Source organism: Astyanax mexicanus, chromosome 21 (assembly GCF_023375975.1).
Source record: "Astyanax mexicanus isolate ESR-SI-001 chromosome 21, AstMex3_surface, whole genome shotgun sequence".
Classification (NCBI taxonomy): domain Eukaryota; kingdom Metazoa; phylum Chordata; class Actinopteri; order Characiformes; family Acestrorhamphidae; genus Astyanax; species Astyanax mexicanus.
Window position 1 is genome coordinate 31,036,461 of NC_064428.1, and position 17,098 is coordinate 31,053,558.

The 17,098-nt window shown below is 36.8% G+C and overlaps 1 protein-coding gene across 2 annotated transcripts in view; it reads left to right on the forward strand.

The window, feature by feature from the left end:
- pcca (propionyl-CoA carboxylase subunit alpha) overlaps positions 1 to 17,098 on the forward strand; it is a 238,898-nt gene that overhangs the window by 36,813 nt on the left and 184,987 nt on the right. For both annotated transcript variants that reach the window (XM_049470134.1, XM_049470135.1), the window contains exons 11-19: positions 672 to 766; positions 1,267 to 1,417; positions 1,660 to 1,803; positions 3,324 to 3,398; positions 7,697 to 7,765; positions 8,165 to 8,240; positions 9,588 to 9,801; positions 12,436 to 12,538; positions 15,715 to 15,813. In XM_049470134.1, the coding sequence (XP_049326091.1) occupies positions 672 to 766; positions 1,267 to 1,417; positions 1,660 to 1,803; positions 3,324 to 3,398; positions 7,697 to 7,765; positions 8,165 to 8,240; positions 9,588 to 9,801; positions 12,436 to 12,538; positions 15,715 to 15,813 (1,026 nt within the window). The remainder of the gene's footprint in view (positions 1 to 671; positions 767 to 1,266; positions 1,418 to 1,659; positions 1,804 to 3,323; positions 3,399 to 7,696; positions 7,766 to 8,164; positions 8,241 to 9,587; positions 9,802 to 12,435; positions 12,539 to 15,714; positions 15,814 to 17,098) is intronic.

Below are 17,098 nucleotides of genomic sequence, written 5' to 3' on the forward strand. Positions count from 1 at the left end.
TGAAAAATGAAATCCGCATCTCCATAAAAGTTGTCAGTAGCAGAGGGAAGAAGCATGAAGTGCTGTAAGATTTTGTGGGAAAACAAAACTGCACTGACTTTAGACTTGGTAATAAAACACAGTGGATCAACACCAGCAGATGACATGTCTCTCCAAACCATCACTGATCATCAGTACATTTTACATTTCATTTGTAAATCAAGGGAGCAGAGTCTGGAGGAAGAGTGGAGAGACACACAGTCCAAACTGCTTGAGGCCTAGTGTGAAGTTTCCACCAATCAGTGATGGTTTAGAGAGACATGTCATCTGCTGGTGTTGATCCACTTCTTACAGCACTTCATGCTTCCCTCTGCTACTGACAACTTTTATGGAGATGTGGATTTCATTTTCACTGCCAAAAGTACTGATTGGTTTTATATAATATTCTAATTTTCTGAGACACTAAGTTTTGGGTTCTCATTGGCTGTAAGCCATAATCATCAATACTAAAATAAATAAACTCTTAAAGTAGATCGCTCTGTGTTTAAAACATCTATATAATATTAATATGAGTTTCTCATTTTGAACTGAATTACTGAAATAAAGTAACTTTTCAATACTGTGTTTATTGCAAAATGCAGTATTAAGGTACTTATATATTATATTATAATTGTGTGTGTGTGTTTATACAGGTATTAGCTGATAAGCATGGGAATGCTCTGTGGTTGAATGAGAGGGAGTGCTCCATCCAGAGGAGAAACCAGAAGGTGGTGGAGGAGGCACCCAGGTGTGTACAGTGTGCACGATGCAGGGTCTGCTTCCAGATCCAGGCCCACACATTTCTTCAAAGCTCTCTCGCAAACCTTTTCTCTCTTGCTCTGTTTCACCTTCTCTCGCGCTTTTTGTCTCATTGTTGCTTTTGCTCTCTTTTTCTTGGACACTCACTCTTTATTTTATTTTATTTATTTATTTTTTCCAGGCACTCTCGCTCACACTTTCGCGCTTTCTTGGTTGGCTCACTTTGCGTTGTGTTCTGTCTGACGTGCTTTCTTGCTCTTTTGTACGTTCTCTTACGTGCTGTCACTCACACTTACACTCTCACCCTCTGTCACTGTTGTTCTCTTGTTATTTTCACGTTCTTGCTCTTTTTTTAATTCTCTCTCACACACTTTCTCACTTTCTTTCTCTTTTACACTCTCGCTCCCACAGGTTTTTACTTTTTAGCGAACAGTGATTTTATTTTTTTGTGTAATGTCACTGTATGTGTGTGTGTTTGTGTGTGTTTAGTACGTTTCTGGACCCGGTGACTCGGCGGGCGATGGGTGAGCAGGCTGTATCTTTGGCTAAAGCAGTGAAATACTCTTCAGCTGGAACCGTGGAGTTCCTCGTCGACTCAAAGAAGAACTTCTACTTCCTGGAGATGAACACACGCTTACAGGTGTGTGTGTGTGTGTATGTGTTTTGTGTGTGTGTGTTTGTGTGTTTTAGAACTGAATACATGTCAGTAACAAACCCATAATGTAAAAAAAAAAAAAAAAACCTCTCACTTATTGAAATATACAAGAAAATCTAAACTATGTAAAATTGAAATGTACTGTGTGTCCTGTTGGTAAATGTGTGTGTGTGTGTGTGTGTGTGTGTGTGTGTGTGTGTGTGTGTGTGTGTGTGTGTGTGTTTTAGGTGGAGCACCCAATCACAGAGTGTATTACAGGGTTGGATCTGGTGCAGCAGATGATCCGCGTTGCTAAGGGTTACAAACTACAGCACAAACAGGAGGACATCCCTATCAATGGGTGGGCTATAGAGAGCAGAGTCTACGCTGAGGTAAACACACACACACACACACACACACATTATAGTGGAGTATATTGGTGTGTGTTTGTAGATACAGTACATACATTACATGTCTAAAAGTGTGCAGACATCTACCTATTAATGAGGGACTATATTCACTTATAAAAATACCATATTTTTTGCACTATAAACTCCTTAAAATCCTTTAATTTCCCCAAAAATCAGCAGTGTGCCTTTTAATCCCATGATCCTTATGTATGAATTCTACCAGTCAGGCATTAATGAGCAGTAAAGCCACTCTGCTGAAGTACAGAGTTATACAGGAGTTTTAGTTTAGTTCTCCAGCAGTATTAGCATTAGCTGCTAACCGAACTAAGCGCTAGCTCTTTGGAGTATTATCAGTCTATAGCCTGCTGCTAACCCTGGCAAACACTGCTGGAGCAGCATTATCATTAGCCACTAACCACAGTGTTAGCTCTTTCTTTGTTCAGAAGTGAGTATATTGGACTGTAGCCTATGCATTTACCATGTTAAAACAAGCTACGTGGCATGAACCCCTAGCTAAAATCGCTCTGGCTTACAGTAACAGTGTAGCTCTGTCGGGTGGCATTAACCACTAACCGTTATCTGAAAATATAAGCTTACTGAAAATAAACAGAACCGCTTTACTCACCCAAATAAATTTCAGGAGAGAAATCTGTGTAGATTAACATCCAGCGCTTGTTTGTTGTCTAACCCATCTGTTTTTTTTTTATTATTTTTTATAAAGAATGACAGTTTTGTTTACTTAGCTTAGCCTTACATGTGGCGAGACCTGCTGAATTTAGTTGGAAAACATTGCGACATTCCTGTTCCTGCTACTAGCCTTATGCATGAAAACAGACCAGAAAATAGATGTTTATTGATAGTGTGCCTTTATAGTGCGAAAAATTGTGTGTGTGTGTGTGTTTCTGTGTGTTTGTGTGTGTGTTTGTGTGTGTGTTTGTGTGTGTGTGTGTGTGTGTGTGTGTGTGTGTGTGTGTGTGTGTGTGTGTGTGTGTGTGTGTGTGTTATTCAGTATTACACCCTAGAGACAGGCACTTGACCTCCTGTTCTCCTGTGGTTTATTGGTTGAGATAATGTTTCTCCCCTCTCTGCTTGTGTTTCTTATTTCTTGTGTCCTTCTTTCTTTCTTTCTTTTTCTTTCTTTTTCTGTCTTTCTTTTTCTTTTTGTCTTTCATTCTTTCTTTATTCTTTCTTTCTTTCTTTTTCTGTCACTTTATTTCTTTCTTTCTTTTTGCCTCTTTCCTTCTGTCTCTTTCATTTTGGCTTCATTTTTCTTTGTGTTTCTCCTTCTTTTCACTGTTCTGTTTCTTTGGTTTTCCTATGTGGTTTCTATTTCATCCTTTCTTTAATTTGTTTGTCATTTTTTTCTTTCACTTTTCTTTTTCTGTCTTATCCTTTTGTATGTCTTTCTTTGTATTTGTTTTATTCTTTTAGATTTTACTCTTTTCCTGTTTTTAATTGCTTGTTTCTCTTTCACTCTTTCTTAATCTCTTTACTTCTCTCAGGACCCCTACAAGTCGTTTGGTCTTCCCTCCATCGGTCGGCTTTCTCAGTATGAGGAACCCCTGAACCTGCCTGGAGTGAGTATTCAAAAGAGAGAGAGAGAGATCTGTGACAGTAATAAAGTGGTCACTGGTATTATTGATCTAAATTCTAGTCATTAAACACCCCTTGTCTTCAGTGAAATCAGTTATCATATCAATAGATGATAAAATTCTTAAATCCTGCAAATTCATTTGTTTTCTGAACAAGAATTGCTTAATAAATCAATGTTAGTTTACTTATTATTAGATTTTATAGTTATATATTAGTGTATATATATTTTACCACCACCAGAAGCCAAAAGTATTAATTATAATATAATACATACTTACTGTATAATTGTTATCCACACAAATTTTGATAAAACCTTTATTAAAAACTCATTAGAATTATATACATTATACATTAGTACTTTTCATATTCATATAATATTTAGAGAGTTTTTGTGTCTTATGTCCTGAAAGAGTGTGTTTTATGAGGATATTCAGCTATAAAGCTGCTTTGTTTTTAAATCATCCTTCCTGTCTGTAGAATAAACGTGTAATAGCTGCAGGATCTGTATGTATGTGTGTGTTTATACACATGAAGAACAGAAACCCCCGACAAAGAGAAAGATGAGAACAATAAAACGGCATCAGGAAGTAAAAACAGAAGTGAAGTGGTGATCCTATTGTAGAGAAGCGTTTCATCTGTAAAGAAAGCAAACAGCACTGAGGATATTTTCACTCATCTTCTGCCCTTTATATCCAGCACAAACAGATCACTGGCCATTTATAACACTGTTTTTCTGCTCATTTATAGCTGTGCTGCTGTTTGGCTGGTCATTTATAGCAGTGTCATATTGGGACAGTATGTTTCTTCCTAAACCAAAATAGAGCAGCTTTAAAAACTGCCATTGTCTTTCTCATCTGTTTGTTTGTGTAGTTTTAAAAGCAGGAATTGAGGCTAAAATAAGAAATGTGGCTGTAGGGCTGAAAGGTGTGAAAAATATTGACATTTATTACTCTGTAGGTTGAAGTATAGATACTAGGGTTTAAAATCAAACTTTTTTTTTTATTTTATTTTTTTTTACTTTGGAACCCCTTAAAATATCTTGTCCCGTATACAGGCTATAGGTGTAGGTAATACAACTCCATTTTTTTGCAGTAAAATAACTTATTTACATTCTAAAATATTGAGGGCTTTGTTAAGGGCCACTTAATAATTCCAGATCAGTAACATAAATCAACTCTAATTCTGCAGTTTTGATTTGTATTCAGGAAAATACTGATTTTAAAAAGTTCAGGAAAGAGACAATTGTATGATTTTTATTAATTATATTTTGACATTACCGGATTTACTTAAATATTTTTTAATATTTTCAATTACAATTCTAATTTTCAGTAATGTTCCTTATCACACATGAAAGCTTTTTATGTAATCAATCAATCAACCTTTATTTCTGCTCGGTAAATACATTGAGGGTAACTCTCATTTTCATTTGTAGAATAATAAAATATAAACACAGTTAAAGAAATAAAGGACTAAAATAACCACAATTATAAAAAAGTAAATGATGGAACTAAAATAAATAATTATAATAAGTAAAAAAAAAATAAAAAGGAAGAAATTAAATAAAAAGGTTAAAGGCCAACAATAAAAGCAGTAACAAAAAAAATAAAAGGATGAAATGAATAAAATAAATAAAATAAAAGGGCTAAAAGATAAAACATAAAATTTGAACTATGTAATTAAAAAGAAAATCCAATTAAAATATATATGAATGTAAAAGAAAAACTCAACTAAAACAGATACAGGCTGTCTAAGGGTGGTTAGAAATTAAAAGTTTAAAATGAGTTTGTGACACCAGTGAGTTTTAGAGTTTGTAATGCTTAAATTGAAATCCTATTAAAGATTTAGTGGTGTAAGGTCAGGAAGGCAGTTGACAAAAATCCTGGTCTGTTAAGAGGTTAAATAAAAGTGTAAAAGTACTGGTTTCAAAATTACTTAAAGTATAAAAGTACATGTTAAAAAAGGTTGAAAAAAAGGAAAAAATCTTTGGCCTTGCCACAGGGTCCTACAGTACACTACCCCCCTCACCTGGAGGTGCACTATCCAAAAGGACCATCTCATCTCAGAGACTTTTTATAGGGCACTGGGGGAGGCACTTTAACCCCATCTTGTGGTAAGATCCAATGTCTAATCAGAGCAAACCTGCAATCATTTACAGTGCCTTGCAAAAGTATTCGGACCCCTTGAACTTTTCAAACTTTTTCCACATTTCAGGCTTCAAACATAAAGACATAAAATTATTGATTTTTTTTTGTGAAGAATCAACAACAAGTGGGAGACAACCTTGAAGTGGAACGAAATTTATTGGATATTTTAAACTATTTTAAACAGCTGTAATGCAAGCAAAAGGTGGCGCTACAAAGTATTAATGCAAGGGGGACGAATAATATTGCTTGCCCCCGTTTTCAGTTTTTTATTTCTAAAAAAAAAAAAAAAAATTACAATTTCATATCTTTATGTTTGAAGCCTGAAGTGTGGCAAAAGGTTGAAAAGTTCAATGGGGCCGAATACTTTTGCAAGGCACTGTGTATGCTGCATGCTTAGTTTTACAGCAATGCGTGTTCCATTTATTTTTACAGACTGTTTCTTTTGGTATAAAGTGACAAATGCCATAAACAATTCTCTGCAGGGAAACAGTGGAAAAATGAAGATAAAGGAAACTTGTGGTTCTCATAGTTTATTCCTTTAAACTCTATATATATATATATATATATATATATATATATATATATATATATAGAGTTTAAAGGAATAAACTATGAGAACCACAAATAGAACCCTGAGGGACTCCACACAATGTGCTAAACCAAACTGTTACCAAAAATAAAATCATAGTATATATAGGATTCTCCATTAGAATTAATATATATATATATATATATATATATATATATATATATATATATATATATATATATATATATATATTAATTCTAATGGAGAATCCTATATATACTATGATTTTATTTTTGGTAACAGTTTGGTTTAGCACATTGTGTGGAGTCCCTCAGGGTTCTATTTTAGCGCCTATGAAATTGTGAGGTTTAGGCTTACCTACTAAATCAAAGTATCCAGAGATGGTTAAACCCATAAAAACCTCTGCTGTGTTCTGCATCCTCAGTAATAAGGAGGGTTTCAATACATACTTGGATTGATGGCCTCGTTCTGGTCTGTGTATAAAGTGAATAAAATGATTTTATAGAAATCAGCTGTAATGATCTGTCAGACCATGATTACTGAGTTGAACTTCAGGTCACTGAAACTGAACTGAAACTGAACTTTGAAAACTTTTTTTGTAAAAAAGTTGAATTGAAAACTTGAAAAGAATTGAAATAATAATCTCTCATTAATGCTCTCATTTCTGACTTTGATGCTGGGCTGACCCACATTTCCTTCTTTAATGTAATGAGTTGTTGGTTGGAGTCTGGGGACTGTTAGTGATGTATCTGTTAGAGATGATGGTAAAGTGGTCCACACAGTCAGTATAAGTTTCAGTGGAGGTCCCTAGTGTTAAAAAGGATGTTTTTTTTTATTATGTAGGCATTTTGCAAGTGTTTTAACATTGGGTTAGAGGTCAATGTCAGGTCATTTTAGGCCTATTCTTTTAATGCCTTCATAAAAAATGATATAAAACTGATGAATATGTCCCAAAGCAAAGCTTCTTAGCAGATTCACAGCTAGGGGTGTGCCATATCGTATCATACGCAACATATTTGAATTTTGTGAATGATATTATACCCTGAAATATGGTGCCATAACACCCACCCCTAATTATCACATCAGGGTTCTACTTTTTTGCTGTTTTTATTAAAATAAAAATTCACACTGCTCTCATTTCCCATTATGTACTGTATCTACTAGAGACAGTAGATGCAGTATCATTTATTTTACTTTAATCCTGGATATATGGAAATATTCGGAGTGCATTATTATTATCATGAAATTCTGGATCCTTGACTTCTGTTACAAATCTGATACAATTCTTGTGTTTTTTTATTTTAAATTCTCAGTTAGGGGTGTCATATCATATTGTATGCAATAATAAAATGTAATTTTTATTTTGTTGCAGTAGTGTATTTTTGAAATATACTGTGTATATATATATTTTTTAATTCAGTGTTTTTTCATATCGCCAAAAGTATCGTTATCGCAAAAATACCATGATGTATCGTGATGATATTTTAGGGCCATACATACATATACAGCTCTGGAAAAATTAATGTGTATAATTAATGTGTATTTAATTACTGTATGTGGTAATTAAAAATATATTTTTCTTTCGTAGGTGAGAGTGGACAGTGGCATTCAGGAAGGAAGTGACATCAGCATCTACTACGACCCCATGATCTCCAAAGTAAGCAGAAATCAGATGATTTAATAAAATAATTTTAATAATGATAGTTCAGGGTGGGGCTGCAGCTATCGATTATTTTAATAATCAAGTACTCTACTGAAATATCGATTTAATTAATCGAGTAATCGGATGAAATGTATCTGCTTGCCTAAAATGAAATTAAAAATACACAAGAGAAAATAAGAAATTTCACTTAATAATGAATGAGCAATTGGTTTAATTTTTACATTTTAATAGTCAGCTCTAAATTCCGTGCTCTGCGTTTTAAAATTATCAAATCAAAATTATAATCAATTTTTAAAATCGAGTAATTTTTAATTACTCAAGTAATCGTTTCACCCCTAGTTCAGGGTTTACTGGATTGGACTGTATTAACTGGTGGAACTGGTCTTTGTGCAGCTGGTGACCTATGGATCCACGCGAGCCGAGGCACTGAAGAAAATGGAAGACGCTCTTGATAACTACGTCATCAGAGGTAGTGATGAATGCACGCATGCACTTAGCAACACCACTGCCACCACCTGGTGTACCATAGCAAATAACTAGCAATCACTTACAATTACCACAGCATCCACCTTGTATGCCAACCAGATAACAAACATTTTCCAATATCATAGCAACCACCTTGAATACCAGGTGCACCAGCAACCAGATAGCAAACACTTAACAAAGCCATTGCAGCCACCTGGTATAACATAGCAACTAGACTACAAATGCTATGCAATGCTGTTGCAACCATTCGGAACACCACAGCAACCAGCTAGCAAACACTTACCATTACTTTTGCAACCTCCTGGTATACCACATCAACATGATGGCAAACCATATCCAATACTAAAGCATCCACCTAGTATACCACGTCAACCAGATAGCAAACACTTTCCAATATCTTTGCAGCCACATTGAATACCACTGCAACCAGATTGCAAAAAACAAGCAACACCATTGCAACCACCTGGTATACCGCAACAACCAACTAGCAAACACAACCATTACTATTGCAACCACCTTGAATACCACAGCAACCAGATTGGAAATACTAAGCAGCACAATTACAACCATATGGGATACCACTGCAAATAGCTACCAACCATTTACCATTACCATAGCATCCACCTAGTATGCCACTTCAACTACATAGCAAACAATTTTCATTACCATAGCAACCACATTGAATACCCCAGCAACCAGATAACAAAAAACTAAGCAACACCATATCAACCACTTCGAATACCACACCAACCAGATTACAAAAACTAAGCAAGACAACTGCAGCCAATAGCTTGTAAACATTTACAATTACCATAGCAAACACCTGGTACACCACATCAACATGATAGCAAACCCTTTCCAATACCATAGCAACCACTTTAAATGCCACAGCAACCAGCTAGCAAACTCTTTCCTATACCATAGCAACCACTTTAAATGCCACAGCAACAAGCAAGCAAACTCCTTCCTATACCATAGCAACCACCTTGAATACCACAGCAAATGGCTAGCAACCACGCAAACACCTTGAATACCACAGCAACCAGCTAGCAAAAACGTACCATTACTGTTGCAGTCACCTGGAATAACACAGCAAAAAGCTAGCACCCACCTTCCATTACCATAGCTTCCACCTTGTATAACACATCAACCAGATAGCAGACCCTTTCCAAAACCATAGCAACCACCTGGTAATTGACTTCCATTGGAAGTGTATCTTCTCCTGTAAGGTGGATGTTTTGGAGGTGTTCCTTTTGGCTGAGAGTGAGTATACACACATTAGTGACTGTATAGTTCAATGGACACTTATTTTTTTCTTAACTTTTTCCAGGCGTCACCCACAACATTCCTCTCCTGAGGGAGATCATCGTTCACCCTCGTTTCATCTCCGGCGACATCAGCACCAACTTCCTCCCCGAGGTTTACCCCGAGGGGTTCAAAGGGCACCCGCTGGCTGCCGGGGAGCAGAGGGAGCTGCTGGCTGCAGCGGCTGCGCTGCATGTAGCTGCACAGCTCCGATCACAGAGGTTCCTGGGTCAGCAGAGGTCAGTGAGATGAAAGGGTTCGGGCACCATAACACCCGTATTGCTTATACACTCAAGTATACTGCACTACAGAGGCCAGAGGTATGTAGATATAGCCACTGTTTACAGAACAGTGTAACTGTTAAAAATTTGAAAAAATAATTTCTAAAGATCAATTCTTAATTTAAAAACAGAAAGAGAAAAAGAAAGCAAATAAAACCTTTATTTTATGTTATTCCAGTTGTAAAACTTTTGAGGCCAGCATTTTTGTTAATTAATTTTTATTACATATCAAGTTTTCATGTTCGATAAGAAAGGCTACTGAACTATAATGAACTAATGGTAATAAAAAAGTAAAAATATAATGCATTTTCTGAACACAAATCAAATATTTCATGTCCTCCATACCTTTCATCATGGTTGTCCAGTGGTTATGTCTCTTTCAAATGTGCAGATTTTGAGTTGATTCTTGTTACTCATCTAAAATTATTAAGAGAAATGAATAGAGAGTGGGCAGGCAGCTTCTCCAAGTGTCCTGTAGGAGATTCTCCAAAGCCCTCTGAAAGTTTTCAGAATATAAAAAAACTTATTTTACTGCAGAGAAAAAGGATTTTCTATCATATACACTTGTAGCCAGCAGATGACATGTCTCTCCAAACCATCACTGATCATCAGTAAATTGTACATTTCATTTAAAGGAAATCAAGGGAGCAGAGTCTGGAGGAAGAGTGGAGAGACACACAGTCCAAACTGCTTGAGGTCTAGTGTGAAGTTTCCACCAATCAGTGATGGTTTGAAGAGACATGTCTGCTATCTGCTGGTGTTGATCCACTGTGTTCTGTCAAGTCTCTGCTGACAACTTTTATGGAGAAGTGGATTTTATTTTACAGCAGGATTTGGCACACTGCTCACACTGATACCAAAAGTACCAATTGGTCTTATATAATATTCTAATTTTGTGAGACACTGATTTGGGGGTTTTCATTGGCTGTAAGCCAAAATCATTAACAATAAAATAATTAAACGCTTAAAATAGACCACTCTGTGTTTAATACATCTATATAATATATGAGTTTCGCATTTTAAACTGAATTACTGAAATAAAGAGTGTCCAGATTCTGTAGATAAATTATTTTCTGTATTATTAAATGGATTAATGTTACAGCCAAACTAGCCATCTGTCCAAACATCTCTCTCTCTCTCTCTCTCTCTCTCTCTCTCTCTCTCTCTCTCTCTCTCGCTGTCTTTCTGTTTTCTAAGGTTATTCGTGTGTGTGTGTGTGTGTGTGTTTCTTTGTAGTGACTGCAGCCCACCATAGTGGAACAAACTTTCTCCCCACTAATTGATTTACTTTAGATCTGGTAACAGGGGAGCTGTCAATCACTCGGTGTGGTGTGTGTTGTGGGGTCACATGTGTGCAGCATCAGCAGGGCTGCAGTTCTTTAAGCAGGAAGTAGTGGAGGAAGGATTAGTGAGGAGGGAAACAGTGTTTTTCAGGCGGCTTAAGCAAGTTCTCTTTTGTTATTGAGATAAACGAGTGAAAGCCTGCATCTGCTGGCGAGCTCCTACACACTGGTGTTCAAACGCCTGAAATAGTTATATTTTTTTTAATCATTGATCTTTTAGGGTTTTTCAAATGTCAAATACCTTAGAAAATGCATTTTTAATGTCTTTTCAAATCAAATCTTTTCATCTCAAAAAATAAATATAACTGAAAAGCTACAGGGGTTGGTCAATGAAAATGAAACACCTGGTTTTAGCCCACAATAATTGATTGTGGTGACGGACAGTTCTGGTGGAAACAGGAGAGTTGAGGTGCACATTGAATTCTGCCGTGATTTGATCAGCCGTGGTTTTATGTTTTTTGGATACAATCCGGGTTAGCACCCGAACATCCCTTTCAGACAGCTTCCTCTTACAGCGTCCACAGTTAATCCTGTTGGATGTGGTTGGTCCTTCTTGGTGGTATGCTGACATTACCCTGGATACCGTGGCTCTTGATGCATCACAAAGACTTGCTGTCTTGGTCACAGATGCGCCAGCAAGACGTGCACCAACAATTTGTCCTCTTTTGAACTCTGGTATGTCACCCATAATGTTATAGTGTGCATTGCAATATTTAGAGCAGAACTGTGCTCTTACCCTGCTAATTGAACCTTCACACTCTTACTGCTCTTACTGGTGCAATGTGCAATTAATGAAGATTGGTCACCAGGCTGCTCCAATTTAGCCATAAAACCTCCCACATTAAAATGACAGGTGTTTCAGTTTCATTGTCCAACCCCTGTACTTTTATTTCAGTAATTCAGTTGAAAATGTGAAACCCATGTATTATATAGATGTATTAAACACAGAGTGATCTAGTTTAAGCGTTTATTTCTTTTATTGTGGATGATTATGGCTTACAGACAATGAAAACTCAAAATTCTTTGTTTCAGAAAATTAGAATATTATATAAGATCAATTGATACTTTTGGCAGTGTGGGAAGTGTGCCAAATTCTGCTGGAAAATGAAATCCGCATCTCAATAAAAGCTGTCTCAGTGCTCATGTTTTGTCAGTGAGTGTATTCTGGGATGAACTGTCAGTTAAGGTGCATTAGGTGAAATAAAGTAAGTATTCTTGAGTAAATTATTCTCTTTTTTTCTCCTCTAAGAGTTTCCAGTGTTCCTCAGGAGTGGAGGAACTGGGAGTTATGTGTGGAGCTGGATAAAGGAGTGCACATGCTGGGCGTGTCCCGCTCTGGAAACAGCTACACAGTGAGTGAATAGGGAATAAAGCTAAATCTGAACACTGGACTTTCACTCTGTGTTCTGTATTCTGATTTTTATTACATTACTATAACAATACTTTTAATTATATTTCTTTTATTTAGGGCTGGGTATTGTTTTAAAATGTTCTATGCTGGTATTGGATGCAGTTCAGTTTATAAGAGTTCCTTTTTAAGAAATATCAGCATTAGATTGGCAAATTTAAATATGTATGCATTAGTGGTGTCAATCAACTAAAAAATCAATTAGAATCATTATTGTAACGCTGGCATTTCCCTCTTTTATTTGAAATTGCACCCAATAATTTATTTAATTGTTTTATTTTTATTTATTAATAAAGACCTGCTCTGTAGTACTGACACTTTTTGGGCGTTGTCTTTTTTGCAATACCCAGCCCTAGTTTTATTCTACAAAATGTAGTTTCACTAAAAGTTGCGTATTTATATGACATGTAGGCCTGTCACAAGAACTGTTTTTATATGGCTGATATATTATAATAGACAAATATAGATAATATATATATAATATAAATATTATATATATATAAATATATATAATAGACAGGGCCTGTAGACCCTGCATCCCAGCTGTTTCCATAAATGCTAGATTTGGCTGATTTTATTTTTTGCTTTTTAATAAAGAATAACCACAACTTAAAAACAAAAGTAAGAAATGATCAATGTATGGTTATAAGAGCCAATATTCATTTATAATGTTTATGATAACGTTTGTTATATTGAACGTAGATAAAGTCAAATATTTAACCTCTCTCTCTCTCTCTTTCTCTCTCTCTGTATCTCCCTTTCTTTCTTTCTCTCTCTCTACTCTCTGTATCTCTCTCTCTCTGTATCTCCCTTTCTTTCTTTTTCTCTCTCTGCTCTCTGTCTCTCTCTCTGTATCTCCCTTTCTTTCTTTCTTTCTTTCTTTCTTTCTTTCTTTCTTTCTTTCTTTCTTTCTCTCTGCTCTCTGTATCTCTCTCTCTTTCTGTCTCTCTCTGTATCTCTCTCTCTCTCTTTCTCTCTCTCTCTCTCTGTATATCTCTCTTCTGTATCTCTCTCTCTTTCTGTCTCTCTCTGTATCTCTCTCTCTCTTTCTCTCTCTCTCTCTCTCTGTATATCTCTCTCTGTATCTCTCTCTCTTTCTGTCTCTCTCTGTATCTCTCTCTCTCTCTCTCTCTCTCTCTCTCTCTCTGTATCTCTCTCTCTCTCTGTATATCTCTCTCTGTATCTCTCTCTCTTTCTGTCTCTCTCTGTATCTCTCTCTCTCTCTCTCTCTCTCTCTCTCTCTCTGTATCTCTCTCTCTCTCTGTATCTCTCTCTCTCTCTCTCTCTCTCTCTCTCTCTCTCTCTCTCTCTCTCTGTATCTCTCTCTCTCTCTCTCTCTCCCCCCTGGTTGGGGTGTGTTTGCACACCTGTGGAACTTCACTGATGGATGAAAGGACCCTCAGGGGTCCTCATGATTTGGGATCAGCTCCCCACTGCCCATGTAATCCAATTAAAGCAGGTTTAAAATAGAGCACTGATCTTAGACCAGCAGTCTGACCCGTTCAGAAACAATCTGGTTTCCATAGAACTCCAGCATTAAATATCTTTTATTTTGCAACAAACACACAATCAAGTCGTACAATGTAGATTTTAAAAAATTGGTTAGCTGGGTTTCCAGTTGACTTGTATTAGTCAGTATTTTTCCTTATCATTATTTTGAAATTGTTCAGTTATTTTTACTGCAGGTTTTAATACAAAATAATGATTATTTAATAGCTGTAAAGGGTTATATACTCCACAGTTATAAATGTTCATTGCTAAATTGCTAAACACTAATTCCAAAGGTCTGTTTTTGCTTTCCAACATTTTTATAGTTCATTATTTTTATTGGATGATGAATTTCTAAATGGATATTTTGACTTTTTTTTTTAGTTCAAGATGATCATTCCAAAATAATTCTTAACAGATTCCAACATTTAAACTCATTTATTCTAAATGGCTATTTTATTGTTCTGAAAGGAGAATTCAGTCTTCTGAATGGTTCTAAAAATTGTATAAGAAAGTTTTGAATGTTTGTTCTGAAGTCATGTGTGATGATTTTAGTGTTTCAACATTGTAAAAATTCTTACAATGTTCTGAATGATGATTCCAAAGGTTTAAATGGCATTTCTAAATTCCAGAAAGTGGTTCTAATGTTCTGGAGGACAAAGTTGATTGTTCAGCTGATCGGTGATGTTTCAGAAGTTCCAAGTGGTGATTCTGATGTTTTGAATTATGGTTCTAAATGGTGGATCAAATGTTCTGGACAGTGATTTTTTTTAAAGGCATTTCAAAGTTCTGAATGAATATTCATAAATTCTGAACACGTTTGATCTGTTGGTTCTGAAGCCTCAAATGCTCATTTAAAAGTTCTAAATGAACATTTTAAAATTCTGAACAGTGCTCCTGAAGTTCTAGAGGAAGATGTTTGATTCTGAAGCCTCAAAAGATCATTTAAATGTTCTGAATGAATATTTCTAAATTCTGAACAGTGATTCAGAAGTTCTAGAGGAAGAAGTTTGATCTGTTGGTTCTGAAGCCTCAAATGATCATTTAAAAGTTCTGAATGCTGGTTCTAAAGTTTTGGCTGATGCCACCAAAGTTCTGAATGTGGATTCCAGACTTCTGAATGAAAGTGTGTGTTGATTGGGAGCTGCCGCTGGATCAGACATTTTTGTTGTAGATGTTTGATGCAGATGGGCTGTGTGTTTTGCCCCAGGACGCCACTTCAAAAATGGACCCCCTGCTCTCATTAAGGTCCTGGAGGTTGGGGGTCCTGAAGTCTTTAGATGCCTACTGACAGGCGGTGATCTGTACTGTTATTTACACAAGTGTTTCTGAGCTGAACGTTTTTGATGGTGTGGGGGGGGGGGGGTTGGGGGCTGGCGGGGATTGGGTTTAAACCCTTAGCTTCTGGTTTTCCTTACAGGCATCAGGTGGACTGCAACTCACACCAGATGTCTGTCTTCTCTCTGTTCTCTGACACACACACACACACACACACACGCACCTGTGAGAATACTCAGTAACACACACTCCCCACTGATGACAGACTGATACTGATTTTCATTTTCTCACCATGCGCTGACCCCTGTCACTCTTTGTGTGTGTGTGTGTGTCTGTGTGTGTGTGTTTGAGTAGGTGGAGATTGATGGAGAGAAAGTGGTGGTGTCTGGGGAGTGGAATCTGGCCTCTGCTCTTCTGCCCCTCACCATTAATGGCAACCACAAAGTTCTGCAGGTGAGCTTATATATATATATATATATATATATATATATATATATATATACAGTGCCCTCCATAATTATTGGCACCCCTGGTTAAGATGTGTTCTTTAGCTTCTCATAAATTGAGTTTTGCTCTAAATAATATAGGACCACGATGGAAAAAAAGAGTAAAATACAACCTTTAACTTATTATTCAGTAGGAAAAAAATCCCACATTAAGAAATAATTATTTAACATCAAATCATGTGTGCCACAATTATTAGCACCCCTGATGTTAATACTTTGTACAACCCCCTTTTGCCAACAAAACAGCACCTAATCTTCTCCTGTAATGCTTCACAAGATGGGAGAATACAGAAAGAGGGATCTTTGACCATTCCTCTTTGCACATTCTCTCTAAATCATCCAACGACCTGGGTCCTCTCCTCTGCACTCTCCTCTTCAGCTCACCCCACAGGTTTTCAATGGGGTTGAGGTCTGGGGACTGAGATGGCCATGGGAGGAGCTTGATTCTGTGTGCGGTGAACCATTTCTGTGTAGATTTGGCCACATGTTTAGGGTCATTATCTTGCTGAAAGACCCAGTGACGACCCATCTTCAGCTTTCGGGCAGAAGCCACCAGATTTTGTTTTAAAATGTCCTGGTATTTTAGAGCATTCATGATGCCATGCACCCTAACAAGGTTCCCAGGGCCTTTAGAAGAGAAACAGGCCCACGCCCCCCCCCGCCGTATTTCACAGTGGGCATGAGGTGCTTTTCTGCATACTCAGCTCTTGTGTTACGCCAGACCCACTTAGAGCATTTGTTGCCAAAAAGCTCTATCTTTGTTTCATCTGACCAAAGCACACGGTCCCAGTTGAAGTCCCAGTACCGCTTAGCAAACTCCAAACATTTGCGTTTATGATTGTGAGTGAGAAATGGTTTCTTCCGTGCATGCCTCCCAAACAGCTTGTTGGCATGTAGATAGCGCCTGATGGTTGTTTTGGAGACTTTGTGACCCCAAGAAGCTACCATTTGTTGCAATTCTGTAACAGTGAGCTTTGGAGAACTTTTTATTTCTCTTATCATCCTCCTCACTGTGCGTGGTGGCAAAATAAACTTGCGTCCTCGTCCAGGCTTGTTTACCACTGTTCCAGTTGTTTTAAACTTCTTAATAATTCCTCTGACAGTAGATATGGACAGGTGTAGGCGAGTAGCGATTTTCTTGTAGCCATTGCCTGACTTGTGAAGGTCAACACACATCTGCCTCACTTGAATGGTATGTTCCTTTGTCTTTCCCATGTTGAAGATAAATGGCC